Source organism: Haliaeetus leucocephalus, unplaced genomic scaffold (assembly GCF_000737465.1).
Source record: "Haliaeetus leucocephalus isolate CR32 unplaced genomic scaffold, Haliaeetus_leucocephalus-4.0 Scaffold140, whole genome shotgun sequence".
Taxonomy (NCBI): Eukaryota; Metazoa; Chordata; class Aves; order Accipitriformes; family Accipitridae; genus Haliaeetus; species Haliaeetus leucocephalus.
The window spans coordinates 3923120-3948190 of record NW_010972576.1 but is presented as its reverse complement, the minus strand read 5'-3'; the positions used below and the strand labels follow the sequence as shown (position 1 = coordinate 3948190).

General features: G+C 35.7%; 1 protein-coding gene across 1 annotated transcript in view; it reads left to right on the top strand.

Moving 5' to 3' along the window:
- GRIA2 (glutamate receptor, ionotropic, AMPA 2) overlaps positions 1–25071 on the top strand; it is a 55318-nt gene that overhangs the window by 23979 nt on the left and 6268 nt on the right. The window contains exons 5-11 of the mRNA XM_010586096.1: positions 4699–4866; positions 5145–5249; positions 5966–6076; positions 7208–7414; positions 7923–8293; positions 12340–12538; positions 24976–25071. The exon at positions 24976–25071 is cut by the window's right edge and continues 152 nt beyond it. Of these exons, the coding sequence (XP_010584398.1) occupies positions 4699–4866; positions 5145–5249; positions 5966–6076; positions 7208–7414; positions 7923–8293; positions 12340–12538; positions 24976–25071 (1257 nt within the window). The remainder of the gene's footprint in view (positions 1–4698; positions 4867–5144; positions 5250–5965; positions 6077–7207; positions 7415–7922; positions 8294–12339; positions 12539–24975) is intronic.

Sequence of the window (25071 nt, the reverse complement as noted above, 5' to 3'; positions counted from 1 at the left end):
AATGGCATTTATGTGACAATATTTGACAACGTCTCTTATTTCTATTGAAAGTAACTATTTGCATTCCCATGCTCTGTCATGACAGTATGCAGGGTATCACAAGAGATCCTGAAGGAGGTAGCCGTTTCCTATCAGTGAATTTTCCACTAACTCTTTCATTTGTCAGATGACTTTCAAATGTTTTCCCAAGCATGTGTAATACTGTCCATTTCGAAATAGCCCCCAGATACATTAATTAAAGACAGACCCTTAAGAAATACGTGCCTGAGTTGCATTAGTTTGACTACATTGAAAGTCACAGGAGATAGTTGCCTAGTTCCTTTACTAGTTCTTGGCAAGTAACTTTGTCTCTCTTTTTGCTTGCGGGTTTATGTATGTATATACCTATACTTTATATATATATTATATAAAAATGTAGGGGTGCTTCTACATCTATATACCAATCTCTAGCAGTGACTTCTGAAATGACAAACAATTCGATAGAGTTTTGTGAATGTTTTGACCCAAAAGCATGATTATTGTACAAAGCACTATGAAAAGGCAATTCTCCTTTTGTGGTATATACTAGCATTCAAGTAGAGAAATACTTCATTGTGGGAAAAATGCACAAAATTCAGGTGACAGATTTTATTGCATATAATTCTCAAAGCAAAATAAAGCTGTAACATGTATTAAAACAACACACTATTTGATATGCTGATTTAGACTGTGTATAGTTTAGCAAATTATTACAAACAAGGTGATAAAATGCATAGTGAACCACTGGAAAAAAAATTGCTAGTATAGAGCAGTAAGCCGAACATTTAATACACCCACAAGCTACAAGGACACAGTTTGTGTCTTTACTGCCTTTGATGTATATTTGTTAGTATTTAAGTATATTTAAATTGTTTAAACATAAGGAAAAATGCTGAACATTTGCTTATACTCATTGATTCTACCCACTTACTCTTGCAACAAAGAACACTTCCTGTATTACCTCTCTTTGAATCTTGCCTCTTTCCAAGGAAAAAATACTTGTATCTGATTCTAGACCTCCTTTCTCTTAACCTTTGTTAGTGATACACTGTCCCTTCTCCTGCTGTTCCAATAGCAGCCCCCCCATACATGGTGAGGAACCTTCTTCTGTGCCTGTTTCAGATTGATTTCAGCCTTCTTGAATACTGCTTCAGCTGGATATGCCATTCTAGTTGAGGTCTCCCTAGTGTCTTGTGTACTAGCACTGCATTCTTTGACTCTGCTGGTAGTCTCTGCCCAAAATATCCTGTTACTTTGTTTGTCTTTCTCACCATTGTGTTAGATTAGGGCTGAATGGCTAGTTCATAGTCTCTTTGAGTGGTTTTAATTTGTTTTTAGTGTGTCTACAGTGTAGACATATGTATCTAAGCTGATCACCCTGGACTCCTCCAGTAGTCTCAGAAGTCACTGGAGATCAAATTAATGGAATCTAAGGCATGATTCATTTCATCTTAAAGAAGGTGTCTAACAGGCAAAATGAATCACACCTTAAAATGCTTGTTTCTCTTCTCTGACTTAAAAAAAACAAAACAGCTAGTATGTCAAGGATAGATTTAGACATTGCAGATATCCAAATCAAGAGAAAAAGAATTTGAATTCTTGTGATTCAGAATACTTCCCTTTTTTCTTTTTTTTCCTGCATTTATGTTTTCACATTTTCATTTCTTTTCCACTGCTCAAGTACATTCTTTCAATGTTATATTTTAAATCTCTAAGCATATCTCTCAACTTTATGTCTTCAGCACATGGACAGGCATTGGGTTAAACACAGGACTAACAGGCTAACTTTACATCTTTTTATATCTTACAGCTTTAAAATATATGTATAAAAAAATCTTGTGCTTCTGAGGTTGTCTTCTGCAATTTTATCTTCAGAAGATTCAGTTACTGATTATATAAAGTAGGAGACTGGGCCTTTTAGTTGAGGATTTCTGGTATCTTCAGAATTACTGTAAAACAGCTGAAGTTACAAAAGTCAACATCTTGCCAGTTTTTCTTGGACAGCACATGATTAATATTGTCTGCTTAGTCTGGGATGACTTTGTTTTGTCTTCACTTCAAATTCATCTTCGCAATTGCAGCTTACAAATTTTATTAAGGTCTATAGTACATTTTAAATTTAAGTTGAATAAAATTGCCTATGGACCTTGTGTTTTCCCTTCTTGGCAATTAGGGCATTTATTTAGAGAGAATTATTTTCATATTACATACATGCAATCCATGTTTCATAGCAAATAACATAAAGTCCTTAGGCACTTCAGCTTATTATCATCCTAGTTCTAGAATTATGAGAAGCAAGATTTTTTGGTTTTGCATATTGTTTGCCATGGTTTAATTAATACGGGTGATTCTGTAGGAACTATAGGATAGTACCTATACCATTTTGTATTAAAGTTGCTGATTTTATCATGTAAAGTTGAAAGGAACTGAAATGAAATTAGGAGATTTACACTGCTGTAAGAGTAGTAGGCTGTAAGAGCCCATCTCACTTCCACAGAATAATATTCTAAATAGTGCTCCCACTTATTTTAATAGTGCAGATCAGAACATGGATGAATCTCCAGTATAAAACAAAGTGAATCAAGACAGGGCTAATGCATCCTTTAACTTATGACGATTTTATTTGTTACGCAGACACACACACACAGACACCCCTCTGCATGAGCGGGTTATCTGTCTGTCATTTCTTGTTTATGGTAATGAGTTCACTTTGTTTTAGTTTGTCAACCTTACATCTATTCATTAAGCTATAGATAGTTTTAATGAGCCCCATGAAGGTTATTAGGAGCTGAAAGTGTATGCAGACTAAAGCAGTAAGAAATGATGCATGGACTGTTTGCTTTCATGGCATCTCCAACAACATGAAGGTGTAAGATGCTTGTAAAATATTTTGAGGTCCTTAGATTAAAGCTGACTTAACCTAAATTAAAGCATGTGGATTTTGTATATGTGATGACATGTGTACACAGAGATATATATTGATAGGCAAATCCCTATACAAACTGAATATATGACTGAGTTGTGAATATTCAGGCCAGTAATTATACACTATAGGGATAATGTTCTTGAGAAAATGCATTAAACATATGCCAATGATCAAGCAAAACGTAGAATAACTGAATTAGGTAGCACTATAACTTCTCAATTTAAAGCTCTTATTTTCTCTGCTACCCAAAGTAAATTTCAGTCAAAACGCTAGTGTAGTTCAATATGTTTCTGTACTGCAAAGAGCTACGCTTAAAGAAGTGTTGCTATCAGTCCCCCCCCAAAATGAGTCGGGGTCCTTTCTTATCTCTCTGTTACCTTCTCATCTCCAATTCCATGTCCACCACTTAATCACTGCTACTCCAGTAGTAGACAGTAGTATTGGCTCCAGCCAGTCTTTCACTTCATTCTTCTGCTGTTTTGATCCCTTTAAAGATTTCTGTAAAAGTCAGTGAGAGAACTTTCTTGAGAAAATTCGCATTAATCACCCAGTAAGCTTATACATCTGGAAAAAAAAAAGAGTTCCACCTTCCTTTTCTTCCTCTCCAAGGTCTAACAGTTGCATACAAAAATGACCTCAATTCAGAAGCCTGCCTTGGTTACAATTACAAGAGCCTTCTGCATGACTTGAGCTAGCTAATTAAAATTCTCATTAAAGTCTGAACCATTGAAGCAAAGAGCCAATATATCATTTCTCCCCGCTTTACAGTTTATATATTTTCAGCATCTAATAGCCTTCATAGGGATCATTGCATTCATTCATAAGGTTGTATAGTAGAAATATTCTGGGCCATATTTCCAAAAATGTCCCTTGTATTTGGCATAATTGCAATGTTCTGGACTCATAAAGCCCATCCAACAAAGTCCTCAGTGTACCTGCACATGTGGTTTCTGTTCATTTAGTTAAGATGTAAAATTTTCCAGTCACTGAAGATAACTGCTTTTGACTGTTTAGCCCTAGCTTCTGATGCATGCGATTGCAGAATTCTTCTCTGATGTCTCAAAAGGTGTAAAGCTGCTTATATTGTGTCAGGTTAGGACTCTTCCTTGCCTATGTTGCTCTTTGAAGGTCACCACTTCTTCCAGACATCTCAGCCCAAAACCTGTTTTTGCATGGTGTTGACAAGGTATTGCAAACGAAAATAGCTACCCCTGAGTTTTTATATTTAACAGATAAAAGCTAAGCACATGTATATACAAATACATGTTGTTTGGTTTTGTGTGTACATACGTGGGAGGAGATGTAGTCTAGAGGTCTGTATATAAATGCATCTCTGTGAAGAGTGTAATTAGAGGAACAATTTCTTATTTTTAGAGGCTAACTCAAGTTAAATATTGGAAACGAGTTCTTTTTTCCCCTTTCACCTTCATGGACTTCCAGCCATATCTGCACCCAGAACTGTTGCGCAGTTGTAGTGAGAAAGGAATGTAATTCACACTGAAAACATCTGTAAATCTTTAGACCTGTTAGCACTGCCCCTAACCATTCTGATGGAGAACACTTCTTTGCATAGATGCCACTCGGAGGGTAGTGACCTCCAAACTAAAGAAAAACTGGTCTGATTTCAAATATATCTTACTATCCTTTTTATTTTTAATATGTTTCTGTGTTTAATGGATTAATGAGTGGATTGGAAGGTGTAGTGTAGTGAAGCTGAAGCTGTTATTTAATTAAATATTTTCACTTCTTTTCAGTATACATCTGCTCTGACCTATGATGCTGTTCAAGTGATGACAGAAGCTTTCCGTAATTTGCGTAAACAGAGGATTGAGATCTCCAGAAGAGGAAATGCTGGAGATTGTCTTGCAAATCCAGCTGTACCCTGGGGTCATGGTGTAGAAATAGAAAGGGCATTGAAACAGGTAGCTTCCCTGGAGTGAATGCTGGGATGAGTGCATGTGTGAAATTAAATGCTTGAAAAGAACCTTCCAGTCTCCTAACCTGCCTGGATCTTGCTGGGAATAACGTGAAAGTGAACTCCTCAGGAACGTGACTCATACTAAGATAATATATTGTGTATGGGAAAGACTCTAAACTGAATGTTTTTGAAATATCAATAATCATTTATGGAAATACAAAAAGTATTTTCTAAAAAGAAACAAACTTAATTCTTCTACCACTTTCATCTTCATCTATATAGGTTCAGGTGGAAGGTCTAACAGGGAATATAAAGTTTGATCAGAATGGAAAGAGAATCAATTTTACAATAAACATCATGGAACTCAAAAGTACTGGTCCTCGGAAGGTAATTTGAATTGTCTTACAGTGTCTTTAAAGGTTTTACTGTGCTAAGCAACGGGTTAAGGTAGGTAATGAAACACTAGAGATTAATTAAAGCATGAGTTGTGATAATATTTATTTATAGGTGTATTCTACACTGGTCTTGCAGAACAAAGTAAAAATATGTAGTATTTCCTTCTAACAAATACAAGTTGTTATTTCTGGTAAGTACTACATAAGAGTATTTTCCTTTCAGTTTTGTGGATTAAACTTTTTGCTTTCTGATCTGAATTGCTAAATGTGAGCCAGTATTGAGGGAAATATGCTTCTGAATGATAAATGCAGAATACAGCTTTTCAGTGATGCTTCTTTAAATGTGATTATCTTTCTGCTCTAATTCCAAACCTTTTAGGAAAAGCCAGTTTCTCATGTCTTCCTAATCTGGAGTATTTCATAACCCTTTCAATCCTACAGTGTGTGATGTTAATACTAAAGCCCGTTAATATGTGAATGAAAGTGGTATACCTGTATTAGACACATTAATGTGAACAAATGTCATTAGTTCAATCTTACTCTTTGTTACAGTCTTTAACTACATGATTAGAAATATTTACAGTGGCAGATCCATTGCTAAAATAGTTCTCTGTGAGCACAAATCAAGGGCATAGTAATAACATGCTTTACCTTTTCTATGAAAGTTCATATTCACTGGTGTCTGTGCATCCTATAAACTCTCTTTAGATTGGATATTGGAGTGAAGTGGACAAAATGGTTGTGAATCCTCTTGATGGCCCTCTTGGAAATGAATCTTCAGGACTAGAGAATAAGACTATTATTGTCACCACTATTTTGGTAATTAACCTCGTATTTTGTCAGAAGACAGTTTGTCCTACAGTAATTTGTTTCTTGTCATTATGTTAGTTTAAATATACTGTCTTTTTATTATTTGAGGTTGTGACCTGTTGCTCATTATGATACATAAATAAAATCTGTAAATTAAGGAAATGTATGTGATTCAGTATGCAGTTTTGTTCTGTAGAAGACAAATGGTTGTTGATAGAACACCCTAGAAAGTTAAAATTTTTAGTCCTGAAAATGGAAGTGAAATGTCTGCTTTCAAAGGAGAGGAACTTTGTCTGAGAGGCAGAACCATAGTGTTAGTTTTAGAGAATGGGTTTTGCCAAACAGCGAAGAGACTGGTTCTTGTGCTTCAGAATTGTAGCTGCTATGGATTGGTGAAGTGTAAAATAAAAAATTAGAAGTTGTATTCTAGTTGTCTAGAAAATAACATTATGTACTGTCATAGAACAGCATTTTTCTGTAAGTTACACAGCTTCTTTATCAGTTTGGACAAGTCACAGGCTAGCATAGGAATTTCACTGGATACAAGAATAGTTTGGTAACAACTGAGCAAAGAGGAGATATGTTACTTTAATACGACTTATGACTCATCACCAGTTTTGCTGATGATAGAACTTTGCTGCATAGTTATAGATATCTTACCTATTGTTTGTGTAGTAATTCAATAAAGATACAGCCTGGAGAGCCTGAAGTGTTTTCCCGGGGAGGGATGTGCTTATGAAATAGGAAAGAATTTTCTTGTATTAAGACAACAACAAAAGCAACTAAATACCTTTGCCTTCTTCTATCCAAACTGTATGAGAGAAAGAAACTGATTTTGGAACTTACTCTTTCTTCTCTGAATGCGTAACTCCTGTTAACATTCATGGTCATTATTAACATACTGCTGGGAATCGCTATACCTGTAAGTATTGTTATTTGTGTATGACTGTGGAGAATGCAGCTTTTAAATGTGTTAAGGACATGTCACATTAATAATTAACAGCTAACTTACACATAGCATGTATGATTCAGATGTTATCTTCTTTTTTTCACATGTAAAAGGAAACATATTAATTTATGAAGTACACAATTGATACCTCTGTCTCTACCAAGTGGCTAAGGCAAGTTCTTTCTGTGCAGGAGTCCCCATACGTCATGATGAAGAAAAATCATGAAATGCTTGAAGGAAATGATCGATATGAGGGCTATTGTGTGGACTTGGCTACAGAAATTGCTAAACACTGTGGATTCAAATACAAGCTCACAATTGTTGGGGATGGCAAGTATGGGGCGAGGGATGCAGACACGAAAATCTGGAATGGGATGGTTGGAGAACTTGTTTATGGGGTAAGAAAATCTTTTATAATAAAACCATTAAAGATGACTGATGGAAGGAGTGGGATTTGGTTTAGTTTTCTCCGTAGAGTAGAGGAAAATTATCTAATTCCTTTGATAGAGGATTAGTAACTTGTATTGGCATGAAAAATTTTGAAAGTAAAACATGGAATTAGATTTTAAATGCAAATGAAGTTGGGGGAAGTGAGTGCATATTTCATGCTTCTGACCAGGTGAAAGGCAATGTACTTTACTAACACTTCCAAATGTCATATACTTTTAAAAGGGCATGTGTAAAAAGAGAAGCTTGGAATATGCCAACCATATGGTTATATGTATTTCAGTAAGATGAGTTTCAACTAAAAATTTCTGAAATTCTCCATAGGATGTTCCTGGCGAAATGAATGTTGCTGGTGTCTCTCCTGTCCTATTTTTCATTTGTGAAATGCCGTAGAAACTAAACCATTTTTTGCTCTGATCATTGTATTAGCTATTAGTTGCTTTTTTTCTTCCTTTACAGAAAGCCGATATTGCAATTGCTCCATTAACTATAACATTGGTGAGAGAAGAGGTGATTGACTTCTCAAAGCCCTTTATGAGCCTGGGGATATCAATAATGATCAAGAAGCCTCAGAAGTCCAAGCCAGGAGTGTTTTCATTTCTTGATCCGTTAGCATATGAAATCTGGATGTGCATTGTTTTTGCCTACATTGGGGTCAGTGTAGTTTTATTCCTGGTCAGCAGATTTAGCCCATACGAGTGGCACACTGAGGAATTTGAAGATGGAAGAGAAACGCAAACTAATGAATCAACTAATGAATTTGGGATATTTAATAGTCTCTGGTTTTCCCTGGGTGCCTTTATGCAGCAAGGATGCGATATTTCGCCAAGGTTGGTTACTCACTCATTTCAACTTTGTGCATTTTTGGTCTCAGCCATCTCAGCCGGAGGAGGTTCATGGTGCATATATTTTCACTCTCAGAAAGAAATTAATTGCTATGTTTTTTCCTTCCCTAAAATCACATAAGTCCTTGAAATAAAAGCAGTTGTCTGGGACGTAGGGTCATGATGTATTTGATTGACGTTGCCTTAAGGTCAATCATACATTTGCCAAGTGAAGTTATATACACCATGCAGAGACTGTAAAATGCATAAGGTTCAAGTCATTCCATGCCTTCTTGGAGGGGTACCGTGTTTTTGCTGCATATTCCCATTTTACAGTTGACTGCATATAGTTCACAACAACTGTAATGGGAAAAAAGGGTAACATACTAGTCATGAATTACACAGGCAGCACTTCCCCTCTAAAACTCACTACATATCATAACACAGTTATTAACCCACTGTTTTTCTACAGGAGAGCCTTGAAATGAAATAAAAATCGTGATGGCTCTAATTTCATGTGAATAGTTGCAAAACACTGCTGATTTTCCATGGCCTAGTTTTAGAAAAGTCACAAAGGAAATTGCTAAAATGAATTTGAAGGTCCAGTTTATAAATGCTTAATTCCTCATGGATTTTCACCTACTTTATCAGGGACAACTGTAAAGCACTTAAGTTAATTCCTTTGCAGCTCATTAAATATTCTATTTCCCTTGTGCACAAGTGGTTCTAGCCTTGATTCAGCAGAGTGGTAAGTAGGTAGGTAAATAACTACTTGCTGCTTGAAGGAACTATAGTAACAAGTGAAATAGGGCAACTGGGTTTAAGGAAATCAAATCATAAGGCCTACCTAATTATACTAAGCAATTTAACTTTCTTCTAAACATCCTAAAGTAAGACAGGGAACAAGTCAATTTCTAGTGAGTCTAGTGGTTAGTGTGCAAACTAAATCACACCAAAGAAGCATTTCTTAGGTATAAGTCATGCATCCCAAAAGGCAACAGCAGGTTTTCAAGTTGTTCTACTATGGAAATAGCAGAGCATTTATTGTGCGAGAACTTCAGCAATTCTGTGTAAAGGCTGGCATATCACAGTGAGATATGCCAGCCTTTATGGTGAAAGATGCAATGGATTTGGCATATAACACAGTAAGAATTGTATACAATGAGACAGTGGAGACAGAGAGAGAAAATTGTTTCAGGTCATGAGAAGCTGTGTTAATTACAGTCCTGTGGGGTTTTTGTATCATTTACAGCCTTCACAGGTTTAGTTGTCTGCAAAGTCCCCTATTAGCTACAAAATTATTTTTATTGAATCAAGGCCATAGTAGAATAACAATCTTTTTTAATATTATTATTTTACTGGCTATTAAAGCATGACAGTTGTTGTGCATGGTTTAATAACTTTTGAAATGTGATAGAAGAATAATGATAGTAAATGGTCATCATAAAAGGTGCATGAAACTCAAATAATTTTGGAGATTCAAGATTTAGTTTCAGTGAAGTGTGTAACAGCACTTTATTTCATTACAAAAATATTTTTGAGGAAAGCAGTTGGTTTGTATTTTATCGGTTTATTATAAAAATAGAAAAGGGCTGAAAACACCTCAGTTATTTTTGTTCTTGCACCAAAACTTATCACTATGGAATTTGAAGTCCCCACAAATGAATCAGAGTAGATACAAAAAGGAGTATCTTCAGGCATCAGCAAAATACCTTTGTGAAATTAAATTTTTCACTATTGGTACTATAATTTCTCTAATAAAAACAACAACCACTGTAAGAATTTTAGAGTAGACAAGTAACTAGAGCTTCTTGACTCTGAAATAGAAGGTGATGCTGAGTAAGACTGGACCACGTGGAAACTGGTCTGCAATAGCAATCCCCATGTTGCCATCAGGGGTAGCACAGAAACAATAGAGTAGAATAGAATAGAATAATAGATTATATGATAATGATAACTTACAGCGAAGTTTTTCTCATCTTTGTTGAGATGCGAGTGTACTCTCAGTACTGTCATATAATACCTTTGTAAGTATAAAATGTGCACGAATTTAGGTAATTGTGCACAGAAATTGTTATTTTAGTATTTAAGGGTCTGATGAATGAGGTGCTTGTAAAGTGTGGGTTCATACTAGCATGGAATTATCAATCTTTAGAAACTTTTTGAAATGTACATAAAAAAAGAAATTATTTATTTAACTGGGACGGACCTTACGGGAAATTTTGAATACAAATGACACACCCCAAAATTTTACTTACATAATGTAATGTGGGACCATAATGTCTGGATTGGCATTGAGCTTATTCTTTTTTTACAAAGTCAGTGGCAACTTTGTTTACTGACAGATCATGAGCTTTTGAAGATTGTTATCATTTATAGCAGGTATCATCAATGCAATATAAAGTGCCATAAAATTGGCAGTTGTTAAATACACATTGTCAGAGATTTTACCTTGCAAATATATATTTATCATATAATTCAATCTTTTAATTGTAGAATTATTTTACACTCTGATTACCTCCATGTCAAAATAAGTATGTAATATTTTTTCGAAAGTGACAGAAAGCATGTTTGCAGAATACATCTCAATTTAGAGGAACTTTAAATAATCTATTTTCTATAGTCCTTTTCAGTTACATGTTCTGGACCTTATCTGACTTGATTTTCATGTAGTAGAGTGAATTAGTGAGTCTGTTGTGACATGGAATAAATCTTTTAATGTCTGAGTTATCACAGAGATTTTATACAATAGCAGTTAGTAAAAATAATTTGTCCAGAATTGGTTCTATCTATTTTTGTTCCCAGTTTAATAAATCAGCTTTACATAACTATCATGTTTAAATGTATATATATATATAGTTATATCAATCTATTACCTATATAAATATTTTGTCAGAATTAGTTTGAAGTCTCATTCACAATACAGTAGGCTGGGTGAGTGATTTGTAATTTGTTTACTTAATAGATAGAGGAGACACATCAAGACATTCTTAAGCTACTGCAACGCCTTAGTGCTAGACTTTCAACTACATGCACATTTCTGCCAAATAATTAAGCACATCTCCAAAGATTATGTACTCCTTCCTATAATGTCTTGTTTGGAAACAAAGTAGTAAGTAATTTCAAAGTTTAAAGGATCATTAAAAAAATGTCAAGTATGACAATAATGGCACTGTCCATATTTTTCTTCTCTTAATTTTCTAGTATTGAAAATCATTGAATTTCTCTAGTTATGTGCTCTGTACTGTTTTATATATTTTCTTGAGTTCTCTTTTCTTCTCTCTTCTTGAGCAGGAGATGCAAATCAAAGATCCATAAGAGCCCACCTGCTGCAGTTAAAAACCATCAGATTATTATTATTAGTATTGAAAAATATACTTTCTTCACCATTTTTCTGTATTATCACTGATTGTTTCATGTCCAGTCCTCAGTTTGTTAAATGCTTGTATCTTTCAAAAGTTATGTGCACTTTTTAGTTTATGGATATTCCCTGGGCCAGTTTTTATTGCAAATAATGCTATTTATTTCTCAGTATAGATTGTCCACAGCAGCATAAGCCATTGTTTTGTGGAAATCAGTCTTTCTCTGAATGTCTTAGGAAAATAAGCGAGCTAACGGCAAGCAATTAATTGCAATTTTTAAGCAAGCAATTTTTAAGTGCATACTGGTTTGTCTGAAAGCACTGTTTCACTGATTATGTTTGATCCTCTTCATAATGTCACACAAATTCACTTCAGAGGGAATGACAAGCTTATGTGTTAAATATAGCACATTATGATGGGAGCAGTTTCCTTTCAGGGTGTTCAGAACTTTGAAGAACTGGATCACTAAATTCTCCCTAAAGTAAATTCTGGAGTCCTGATTTCAGCAAAGTCCAGGAGGTGTAGTGGAGTATGCCTTGATTTCCCACCTGATTAGTACGCAGAGCTGCACTATGATACAGCCTGAAATGCTTCCGTGTAGTCTAATGCATCATTTGCATAAAACTGATAACGTGTTCCTTTTTAGGACTTTCATTTCACTTTACAAATCCATTTCATACTTGTTATTAGATCCCTGTCTGGGCGCATTGTTGGAGGTGTGTGGTGGTTCTTTACCCTCATCATAATCTCATCCTACACGGCTAACTTAGCTGCCTTCCTGACGGTTGAGAGGATGGTGTCTCCCATTGAAAGTGCAGAGGATCTTTCCAAGCAAACAGAAATTGCTTATGGGACATTAGATTCTGGCTCCACTAAAGAGTTTTTTAGGGTAAGAATTTCTACTTTTTAGATTTCTGTTTTATTTTAAATAGGTCTTCACTCATGTAAATGTATTTTCCCTAGGCTTTATTAAAAAGTTGCTATAAAAATGTGATATGTGCAGCCTAACTCACAAGTATAAGTATTTTTGTTTATTCATTATCATTACATTTTATTATCTCTATATAAATATAAGGGTCATGTTATAAATATGCAAAGCAAAAGTGGCTGCAAGGAGTTACCTAAAAAATATTCCACTGTAAAGTAAAAAAACAAGATACGTTCAGAAAGGGGAGTTGGTGTTGTTCATCTGAGCTGTAAGAGAAGAGTTAACTATTATAAAGAAGGCTATTTAATAGCTGTGCTATGTTTTAGGTAGTCACGCAGTGAATAGGGACATGGGAAGGTGTGCAGTCATGTTTTAATAAGTGTTTCACATGATTTTTCAAGTTTGCAGATGGGGAATGGGATACAACCCTGTTGGCTGCTCTAGTAAATCCTTGCCTGCTTTTGAAAACAGTTACTATTTGTATTTGCATTGCAGTAATGCCTTGGAAGCCTGTCAGTGCTCACCTTCTACCTCTGTGTATTTCAGTTTTAAAAATGCATGAGACTGGCAATGTGTGAGTCTCAGGCTGTCCTTGAGACGCCAGCTAACATGGTGAAATCCATCCAGCAAATGAGTGAGATGCTAAGAATGCTGGGAAGAACACCATGACTCTTTTGCCTTGTCTGTGTGTTCCGTGTCTCTCTCCCTGTAAGATGGAAGTGTATCTGAAGTGCTACAAATACAAAAACCCTGTTGTTTTCATATTTTTCAATGGATGATGATAGTGTTAGGTTTAAACAAAATGTATTTTAAAATAGTTATAAATGTTATGTTTACATTTCAAACATAGCCTGCCATGAAAGTGAAATGAAACAAGTTCTCACAAATATTTCTTATGTGTAATTAGAACAGTAACTGCTAGATTATGGTTTTCACTGGATCCCGTAATGCATACTTAACTGGTAATGTACTAAATAGGAACCATACTTGTTTCAACTGTAGAAAAGCATTATTTTCTGATTTTGATGATAGGTCCAGTAATAAGATGTGCTGCTGATTGCATTCCTGTTGGCTAAACCAAAACTAACATCAGGTGTGTAAGCTAGTAAAAATGAGATCGGGTTTGTGCTAAGAGCGTTTAGAAGCATACAAGCACGTGTTTATGGTTTTGTGAGCATAAACCTTTCAGATCATGGCCATACTTGGGATTCAATGTGAACTAACAGTAGGTCAGTTCTTTTGAATAGTTTATCTTTAGAGATTTTTAAGCTTTCTTTTAAAACAAAAAACATTCATATGTGTATGCATCAGTGTGTAGTTTTTGTGCTCCTAGCACATATATACATCTTTCCAATTACACTTTTATGCAACTAGTGTTTCTGGTGATTACCTGAGCATTAATAACTTATTTTTGTAAAAATCAGGTGGAGACTTTGTGAGGGCATATTCTTCACCTTTTGTTAAGTTAGCTTTGGCTCTGAACAAACAAGGCTATAATGATCTCTGGAAATTTCTTCTTGGCAATTTGTACCACAAACAAGTTGGTGCATTATGTCTAATGCAAATTCTTAGCCTGATGGCTCTATCTACTATTTGCTAAAAATCACTTAAGCTTGCCCAGTTATTTTTCAAGAAATAACAGCTGTCAGAATTTCTTTCTAGGAGACCTGAAACTTAAGTTTCAGGAATGAAACTCTCTGTGCTGAAGGCAATGTGAAAGCAGTCTGTAGCACTAAGGAGACTAAAATTTCACCTGGAGTATTTCTGTATGGTGACTGGAGTGAATGTGTGATTTTTATATGACCTGAAATTAGGACTCAAATTCTTGGAACAGCTGGAAACAACTTGAGTATTTTTCTAGCAGCAAGCTAAAATGGACTGTCTTTTTCTCTGTCAATGTCATGAATTAAAAGAAACGTTTGGGTTTTTTTCACAGTCTGTTTTCTCTTCAAGAAGTGGCATTATTTGCAAGTTTGTTTTCTATTGATGGAATGTATACTGGACCTAAATCTTCGCTAGTAGAGCCCTAATTCCTGGAACAGCAGAAAATTAGAGATCATTGTGCTGGGAATGAGAACAGTAAACTGGATTTTCTTTGCTACTGAAACATCTTTTCTGATCATACTTCACACAAGTGAAAAAGAGGTGTTTCTCAGCATTTTCCAAAAAGGAATTCTCAGCAATAAGCTAGATTGTGAAAGTTAGCTGAAAAATCCCATCCTGAATAGCTGAATATATGTATACGATGTTAATTGAAAGAGGTGGCTTCAAGTCTTTGTCCAGCTTCTATGACTGCTTAAATGACATGAACTTGTTGAGATGTTACATTAGCTTGGGTATGTCAGGGATATCACATTAGCTTGTTCTCTGTTTTGTTTTGGGAGTCTAGACTTTCAGCCACCTGTGGTAGGTACATACCAGTTCATGTCTGCAGTGGCTGTGGCTCACACCAGTGGCTACCATGGTGAATAGAGTAATCCAGATACAGGTTAGACAAACTCAAGTGGAGGAAGGATAGTGGCTCACCACACACCCTACAGATAGTATGGGAGTAGCCGTACAGTCTAGTCCATATCACTTGACTTGGTGGTAACAGCCTTGGCACTCATGACTAAAGATGTATTGCCTTTGCACTTTACCCTCTTTTAGGTACATAATCCCTAGCTTTAAAGGTAGTACAGACTAGTAGGAGATATTCTTGCCAACAGTGAGTAGAGCATCAGTTGGCACTGAATCAAGAAACATAACTGAGAAAAAGGGATGAAAGGGCATTGTACTCTAGTGTTCCTCGTGCTGCTTTAAGATGAGAAGCAGAAGCTTGGTACATCCTGCATAGAAAATATCAGTGCAGAAATAGTGGTTTTAACATTATTTTAAAAAGAAAAAAAAAGGTAACGACAGAGCTTTGCTGAGGAGTAAACATCAGCAGGGAACTATTGCTTCTTAGTAATAATGTTATAGATACATAATTTTTCTTTAATGGCAGTTCCATCAGGTCTCTTGATTATATATTTGTAAATACCAGAATGTGTAGTAGTCTTCCTCAGGAGATCTCAAGGTTGCTACTAGCAGAACTGTGAGTACGATCCAAGTCTTCAGAGTTCTGTTCCACTGAGTTGGGATACTTATCACATCTGATGCTAGTGCCTCTGTCTTAGGGATAGTGCTTTTAGAGTTCTTAGTGTAACTGAAAGCCTGAAGAAAGATACATAGTGCATTACTGTTGCATTTTCTCTTGGGTTCACAACATGAAGTAATGGGCAAAACATTGAAGAAAATGTGCATGGCTGTGGTTTTCCAGAAGTGCATCATTTTTCCCAAATCAATAGTGGTGAGAATGTGAATAGGACTGCAAGCACAGCTTGGAAGTCATTTCATGATCCATGAGTCATTTCACTTGATCTTGTCCAGGTTCATCATCTCTATAATTGTCAGATCACAAATACTACTTGATGGAGTGGTAAATGGTGGGGCTGTGGAATTTCATCACTCTGGTAGGTGCTATTAACACTATCCACAGTCACACAGTATTTTTTCCTTCAGTGATTTCTCAGCAGCTGCTGTAAGTGCAGTTGATGTATGCATTAGCCAAGACACATAGCTGAACTGTGAAGGGAAAAAAAGTCACTAACCCAAGAAGACAGACTACTGCTCACCTAACATTGGAGAAAGTAATTTTAAAGCATTGTCTATATGTGTTAACTCCTGAAGTTGTCTTGCTTACTTTCATGGGCTGCCGCACTGGAAGAAAGAAACAAAGTACAACTGCGTAAGTATGCAAGCTTAACATTCACTGGAACATTTCCATGCTTTCCACCTGGTGAAGGCATATTGAAAATTAATATCAGAGTGATACAAAGAGAAGAAAAGCTAATTACTGTTAAAATTCAATCATGTTTTTGCTGTATGCCTAACTCTATTCATCAAAATTATGTACAAACCTGGTAGAGAAATGAAATCAATCATGCTACCTTTTTTCCACTGTAAAAGATGAATTGTAACTAGTCCCATGTGTAAGGTAAGAAGGCATCTCAAAAAGAAAAAATGATGTGCAAAGCAATAATTAGGCTAATTTACATTCTCTCTCTGCATTAGATTTTTTAAAAAATCTTCTTATATATATGTACCTGGTTTTGAACCGACAGCGTGATATGGACAGACCAATCTGTTTCATTCTAAGTGTTTTGGTTGCCTTTAAGAGTAGTTCCTCTGCCAAAGTAAAAGCAAGCAGAACTGCTTCATAACAAAGAAGTATTCTTTAGCTTTCACTGAAAAGACTATGCAAGAGTTGCTTATTCTTGCTTAAGAGGCAAGAGTTCCAGAATGAAAAGTTGGGAATGGGAAAAATGCTGGAAGGATGATAATCCTTGCTGTCTTATAAAGAAGTCCTCTTCCGTAGTGAAGAGCCAGTAACAAACATGAGAAGAGCTGACAAGACTCCTTGAGTCATTTCTCCTGCAAAAGTGTTTTCTGTTGGGAGGCAAAGAAAATTTGGCCTGAAGATTAGTATTATTTTCTGAGGATCTCCAACGTGGTCCAGTGCCTCTAGATCTATGAGTACTTTGAAATATTTTTTTAACTTATAAAGGTATTTAAATTGATGATTGTATTACAAGAGGTAATGCAAAAAGAGAAAGCGTACAGCAGTCTATCTGTGAACCTCAATCTGTCTTTATGCTCATCAAGTTATTCAAGCTTCTAAAAAAAACCCCACAGGAAATCTCTTTAAACCAGTGAGAAGAAACACTCTGATTTTTTTTAAATGGAATTGAGGTAAAAAATTATGAATCATACCTCAGCTTCAATTTTTGAAGTTTGAGATGTAGAATTATAGAACATATGTTTCCAGAGTTAAATTTTGACTAGCTCCGCAGAAGCCTTTGGGAGGCAAAGGAGAAAAAAGACTTAAGAAGTCTTCTGTAACTTTTACCACGGACTCTACTTGGCAGAAGCTACAGGACTGACATTTCATGAATCCGTGAAGGAGGTATGATTAGAGACTTTGGGTTTGGCTTTTTAAATTTGGCAGAAAAAAAGAGGTACATAGCTGAAATACTGAGGAGAGGTAGATCTGAGCACTGAGATGATGGAAAGACTTCCCTTTCCATCCAATAGCATGGTAGTTGAAGATATGGTTATACTTTTTTGTGGTCTAAAGGGTTCAAGTGATTAATTTTCAGTTGTTTTCTTGTTTTCTGAGGTCCTTGCATCTGGGCAACACATGAAAGAATTGATTTAGGCCATTGTGAAAGTAATGTTAAGAGAAAGAATGCAGTAATCAGTACTTCCTTTTTTTCCCCAAAGCATCTCTTTCTGTTATTTTCCAGGTTTCATTTTTTTCTCTCTCCACACTACCCCAAATCCTAATGTCTTTTGCATACAGCTCAGTGAGCCTAGTGACCAAAACATTGTGGTGCTTCAGAAACATTGTTACATATATTACTCAGAAACCTTAATTTCAAATTAGTATTTGCATAATCTTTTTTAAAAATAAAATGTATTCCTTTCTAATAGAATTTTTCTTCCTTGGTTGTAAGGACAAATTGTGTCTGATAAAAGAAACATACTATTCCCTGATCTTCTCTTTCAGGTTTTCATCAAGTTTTCTTAGATGTTCTAAACAAAGTATGCTGTGTAGTAGGTAATTTTGTGGTGGGCAGAAATGAATTTGCAGCAGTATAGTTTGAAGATTCTCCAGTGATTTGTAATTTATTTTATACATTGGTACACTCTAAAATAAGTACAAATGAGTATAAGTTCTGTTTGCACTACTTTTGGGGGCAGATCATTCTATAATACCACACTAGTTATGGTTAGAAACATTGTTTTATTTTCCAGCCTAGATGTATTTATAACTAGTTTATCCTCAATTGTTACAGTACATAAATAATTATTATGCAGATTTTTTTCTTCTCAGTGTTTATTTTCCTGATACTAATACAGAGCAAGTATGGGTTTTTTTCTGAGCTGTCATCTCAACTAAACTATATTTATTCTTGATTTTCAAGCAAGGCATTTTGGTCCCTGATCATCTCATAGCTCTTCTGTGTGTGTGTGTTGTAGTTTGAATTAATTGTTCCTGAATGTGGGTGAACAGAGGTGTATATTGTATGCCATCTGAGATCTCAGCAATGCTTTGCACAAAGGCATTAGTATTTCTCTTTCTGGAAATAACTTTCTCCCAATTGTATCATGCTGTTTTCTGGCAATCATTTTGATCATAGTGATAGATCTGTGTTTCTTTTCTTCTGTTTTTATCAGCTGAAGGTCTTCAATTTTATTGCAGATTTTCTTATTGGTCCCAAAGTGCTGGACCATGCTTTTGAACTGGAAAGTTTCATTTCATTTCTATCATTATAGTGCTCAGAATTTTCCACTTCTCATATATAACAAATAAATAATTTCCCATTGTCTGGCTTGATGTGTTTTAATACCCCAGTGTCCTTTCCTACAAATCCTAGTCGTTTCTGTCTTGAAATGTTTTCACTCTAAAATGTCATCTGAAGCTGTGCATGCCATGCAGTACTTCAGACCAAAAGAGCAGTAGTTGCTTTGAATGCTTTTTCATCTTGTGAAGTCCAGGCAGTACAGTTACGGTTCTAGACTCCAGGAATAGCACCTGAGTTCACTACAGATCTGTGATTGCTTGAGAAAGTGCTTTTGTGTTTTGGGATTTACTTTATTCCCTCTCCCCTGGTATGGGTGCAGTAAGTTCTTTTTGTTTTGCGTCCATCTTGGTTTGATCATTTCCATTTCTGTACCCTCATTCCTGTTAGTTATTCATCCTTTACATTAATCTCATCAAAAACAAAGCTAACGTATACATTTGGATTATGGTCCTATGTGTAGATTGTATTTGTTCTCTGCATTTCTTCCCACTACACAGCAGATATACTTTCCTTTCTCCCATTCTTTTTTCACTCAGGAGGTTTGAAAATCTGCTGCTGTTTGCTGTTTTTTTCAGTTGTTTGTATAACATACTGTTTCCTTTATGTTACCAGGTTTCCCTTGATCAGATCAAGATCCTACTTAGAAATCTACATTTGTATTACAGTCATGTAGCAAACCTGTACTGCAGCATGACTGTAGTACAGCTGTCCCTCTCTCAGTAAGTTTGTTACAGTAAAGTTAGTTCTAGGAGTGGGCAGTGGATTTTCCTTGTGACTAGCGCTTCAAGAACAACAGATGGGTTTAGGTCATCATTGTGGAAATTATTTTGTGTGACATTTATCTGAGTTTTCATGAAATGAGATTGAAATGGTCTGCTTTGATTTTATGAATATGCTGAATGATGGGGAGGAATTTCGATTCTGTTGAAGTTAATAAGTCTCAGAGGAGGAGTCATTTCAGCAAGTATTTTAACAGCAGTTAAATGGTCTTTAACACTAACATCCCTTTCTAAGACAAGCCTTCCTGAACACTTTAAATCACATGAAGACTATGGTGACAACATAAGGTCCTTGTCTTGCACATTCTTGGAGAAATTTATTTTAAGTAAGCTTTTGAGGAATAAGTTCTTGAAGTAGACTGTTTTACAATTTTTATTGATAAGACCAAATATATTAAAGATACTTTAAGTAGCTCAATTAAGTAATGGAAAGTAAAAAGCCATAAAAATGCATCTTAAGAACATGTAACTAATTTTTACCAGTACTGAATAAAATTATCAATGTATTACAAAATGTAGATCTTCCATCTGTTTGAACTTTCATACACCCTAAGTATTCACCCAATATAAACAAGGTTAAGTGTTTTAAACTGCTTATTTTTGAGCTAATTAAAGAGGCTGAAAACCTAGTTTTGTCCTTTTTCTGTGGTTTTTGGATGTATCAATAACTGATTTACTGTGTAAATTGGCAAGATTCATTTGTTGTTACGCTTTCTAGCTACTGGTGACAATACCAGTTCCTGTCCTTTATTCAGTATGGAAGGTCAACAAGATGGTTACACAAACCGTATCTGACAATTAAAGTTCTGCTCCCGCAGTACAAGATCATCGTCTAGTAGAGTGTTAGTAGTCTGAGGAGCTATTTCTGTCAATGACACACTAATTACAGCACCCCAATTTTAAGAGTAATAGGTCTTTGAATGACAAAATGGAAAAGTTATCTGATGACCCACAAAATACAGTTAATTAATTTGATAAATCTTTGCATAATTTAATTTCATAATGAGTTTCTTAATGAAGGCAGTATTTTGCATTTAAATGGGATGTGTACTCTGTAGTAATAATAATTTTCATAGTCAAAATGCCCAGTGGTGACATGATATTAAAAAAAAAAAGTGTTAGCTCCTGGGGCATTTTTGTATCAGTTATTGTACTTTCATAGAAGTGGTAAATAATGGGAGAAAAAGTGTTCGTTGTGAATATTAGGGTCTTGTACTGTCACGTTGGTGTTGTTTGTAATACCAAACTTATAATTAGCTTTTAACTTTTCATATATACACTGGTGTGCCACCTTGCAATAGCAATCAGCCACAGTAATTAAGAGCAGTGCAGATTATTTCCATATTCCTGCATTCTTGTAGTCCAATAACATAGCAATCTACAATGGTTCCATTGTTTGCATCACATGATAGCAAGGTGTGGTGATTTTTTATGGAGCACTGCTGACCTTCTAGGTTTTTGGTGCCATTAAAGAAAGAGGATATAAGAAAGATGTGAAAGCTGAACTTGCACACAGGGCATCCTTCATTCACAAGAATTCTGTTTCCTCATGGTTTAGTCCACTGTTGCTGATGACTGCATGCTCTTCCAGGTGCAGTTTAAGGAGATTAAGATTTGCATAGGAGTAAAATATATGGTCAACTACAGCACTGGCCGTATTTAAATAACAATGTTATGTGCTTTTTTTTGCCACAATGTATTTGAATTAGGGTAAGTGTGTATATGCTTTTTTTAACTATCAGATAATGTTGGCTTTATGAGTGAGTGTATGTGTGTATGTGTGTAGAGAATGCTAGATGAAGGTCTCTTTAACACTGGCCTTTTCTGCATCCTTTAGCTCTACCTTTCAAATGAAAGACAAATTCTGAAATCAATATAATGAAGGAAATAAAACTACACAGTTATGAAAACAGAATGTATTACTAAATATGTTGTGTTGCAATATCAACAAAAACCTTAGAAGTCAAAAGTATCCCCTAGCGGCCCGTTGCTCTTATTATTTTTTATGAGTCTAGATAGGGTCAAGGACTAGGTAGGGATCAAGACTCTGAGCTGTATGAATTCCAGCGTGATGTTTTTCAGTGTTCGTGGCTGCAGAGGACTGTGTGGTCATGGCAAAATCTGAGTGCCATTTTCTGGTGACATTTTTCATTACAGATTTTTTTTCCCATGGCTGCTGGGTCAGGTATTCTTACCTTCATTTATACAGCAAGGATCCTGTGAGCCATCTAGTGGGAGGTTTCATCTTAACACTTGACCATTTGCAAGATCTGTTCCTTGCGCCTTTTCCCGTCCAGCACCAGCCCCTCAGTGTGTCATGGGACTTCCCTCATCCTTCCCACTTTCCTGTTGTGATCAGATTTCTATGAAGTGATGGGGAAATGGGGAGCTGCATTTATTTTTTTTGAGGTTGAATGGCAAAAGCAGAACAGACTTTGCTAGACCGCTGTTACTTGATATATATATCAAAACCTGTAAAAGGTCATTTTAATAAACCACGGAACAATGGAGTAAGAAAAGGCAATTAAGTCAGTTTATGAACCTGTTCATGACAGTTACTTAGCTGGAATAAAGAATGCTTATTTATTTAGTATTTGAATGTTTGTACAAGAAGAAAATAATGTTTTAAGTGTCAGCATAACCTCTTCTTTTCTACAACATGGGATCCAAATGCCTTCTAAAGAAAGTTGTAGTTACAGGCACCCGGATGTATGTTGTCTGCTTTGGGTTGAACTGAACCATGTAAGACAGCTCTAAACCAACTTTTAAGTTTCCCCCTTTATAAAGCAAACCTATGGTAATTCATGAAGTATCAGTGTGATAATTTTTATAACACTGTCAGAAGCTTGATGTCCCTTGCTTAGTATGTAGCAGTAAATCCCATGCAGCAAGTTGGATGTATGCTGCCAAATGAATGTTGATGTATGGTAGGAATGGGATGGAGCATCTGGGTTTAATTAGAGAGTAAGTTTAGAGAATGAGAATTCAGGGAAGATTGAGTTTCTTCATATGAGGCTGGGGACTTTTGAGTCCAAGCCTGAGTGGGCTAAGGAAGGAGGAGATTGAGCACCCTGCAGTGCTAAACACTGGTAGCTCTGCTTCCAGGGAAGTGAGCAACAGCAGCAGGACTCAGGGAACAGAGGATAAAAAGCTATGCACTTAGGATTCAGACTTTCTTTATATGCTCTGGTGAAGTTGATGTAGTCTCTCAGACATTAAATAGCTTGACTGACTTGGATCTGCAGGTGGGAGTCTCTTTCAGGCATGGAATGCCATTTGCTATCTGTTAGAGGCACTTACCTGTATCTGTCTATGTATCAGGCAGAGAGAAGTGCAATATTGGATTTTTACTGATAGCTTATACTACACAGTGATAGTTTACTTTGTGAACTGGCTTTTTTCAAAGATGGTGCAGTATACCATTTTTTAGGATTCTCCTAGTTTTTAGGATCATATTTTTTAGGATCTTCTTGGAAGGAACAAGAACAGTGCATATGCAATATGGCAGATATTCCAAGAATCTGAGAAATCCGTTGTGCCTTCAGCGCAGTTATTTTTCTCAGTCGTTCTGGTCATGCTGAGTATATCCAACTCTTTTGATATTAATAGGTGTACTGAGTATGTGTAGATGAACAGATCAGAATATGCAACAACTGCTCTGCAAGGAAACTTTCAGAAAGCCAGCTGTGCCAATGTACATGTTGATTCTGGTAATAGTTGGAATATTTAGATGTTAGAAAACTTTCAGTGGTTCTTAGTACTGCCAGAACTTTCAATACTAGTAGATGTACAGAGACCATGGAGAAATCTGAGCCTCAAAATCTTCCTACACAACATTTCTAGACAAGAAAATAAGGGTAAGTCTGGGAAAATGATAATGCTGTACTACAAGAACAGTGAAGCCTTGGGAGATAGTGAGGGCATTACTGATGCGATAATACTTGATTAATTTAATTTCAAAATAGTATGATTATAGATGGTATATTTATAGCAGAATTGCAGTTCTGAAGTATATGTTAGAAGATGTCTCTAGTACAGAAGTGCTTCTAATAACATTTTATCATAGTACAGATTTGGTGTAGTTGCACATATAATAGTAAAATCTCGCAGAGAACTAAGGTAACTACAAGACCAAATGGTCGTGGTCTTCTACAACAAAGTAGAAATGTAATAATAGCTGAGTTACATGCAACATAATATTAAATTTGGCAATAGCTTGTTGTCTGCTTCATCTAATGATTTAGGTTGTTCTTTTAAGAAATTAATTTAGCATTGATTGTCAACTGCCCTGCTAGTTCTGCAGATATTTTGATCAGACAATGTAGAATGTGAAATATTAGCACATTTAGGTTTTCTACTGAGCTTCATGGGGGGAGATGATATGAACCTATGCTTTCTTAATTCTTCATTAGAATTGTGCAGTATGTGACAATATGAGAAATCCAGCTTCATACACTCTTTCCGACTGGTGATTGTTACTGACCCTGACTTGTCATATGTCCTGTTCTGCCTGCTGTTTCTTTGACAACACTACTTCCTTTTTGGTGACATCTAGGTAGCAAAATTTGTTTTCCTCTATTTTTTCCCAGGTTGAAAAATAACAAATCAGTTGGTAGTTAAAACTGCCAATTATAGTTGTAACTACCAATTGGTTAAAGCGAAAGAAACATACTTCAGGTAACAATCTTTCTGAAAGAAAACCCTGACCTGCTGAGTTGAGTTGTTGAGGCATGTGGAGTATTACACATAAGAACAACCTTGAAATAGGTGCCTCACTATTAACGTTCCCTTCAGGTTTCACAGCAATATTAGTTTCCTCTGTGGAGCAATCTGAAGTTTTCTAGTGCCACTGACACATTTCAGCTCACCTCTTGTTTGCATAACACACAGCTGCAGAGAGCTACAAAAAAGGAGATCATCTTCTTTGAGCGGGAATTTCTGATGAATACTTTGCTGAAGTCTGAATATAGATCTTACATTTTAATCTGGCACACCTCTTATAAAGTGGAAGTAGCAGTGTTTGCTTCACATCTTTAATAAATATAACAAATACAAAAAAACATATATACAATGGCAGCATAATATTAATAGAAAAAGAGAATGTAGGTGCTGCTATCTTTCAACAGTGAGTGATAAACTTGCCTAAAAAATGACATAATCATATTTTCCCAGGTGTGCTTTTGCTGTCTACGTAAAGATTAGTTAATTAGGCTTCATATTGTCTCCACAGAGATCTAAAATTGCAGTGTTTGATAAAATGTGGACCTATATGAAAAGTGCAGAACCATCTGTGTTTGTGAGGACTACAGCAGAAGGGGTAGCTCGA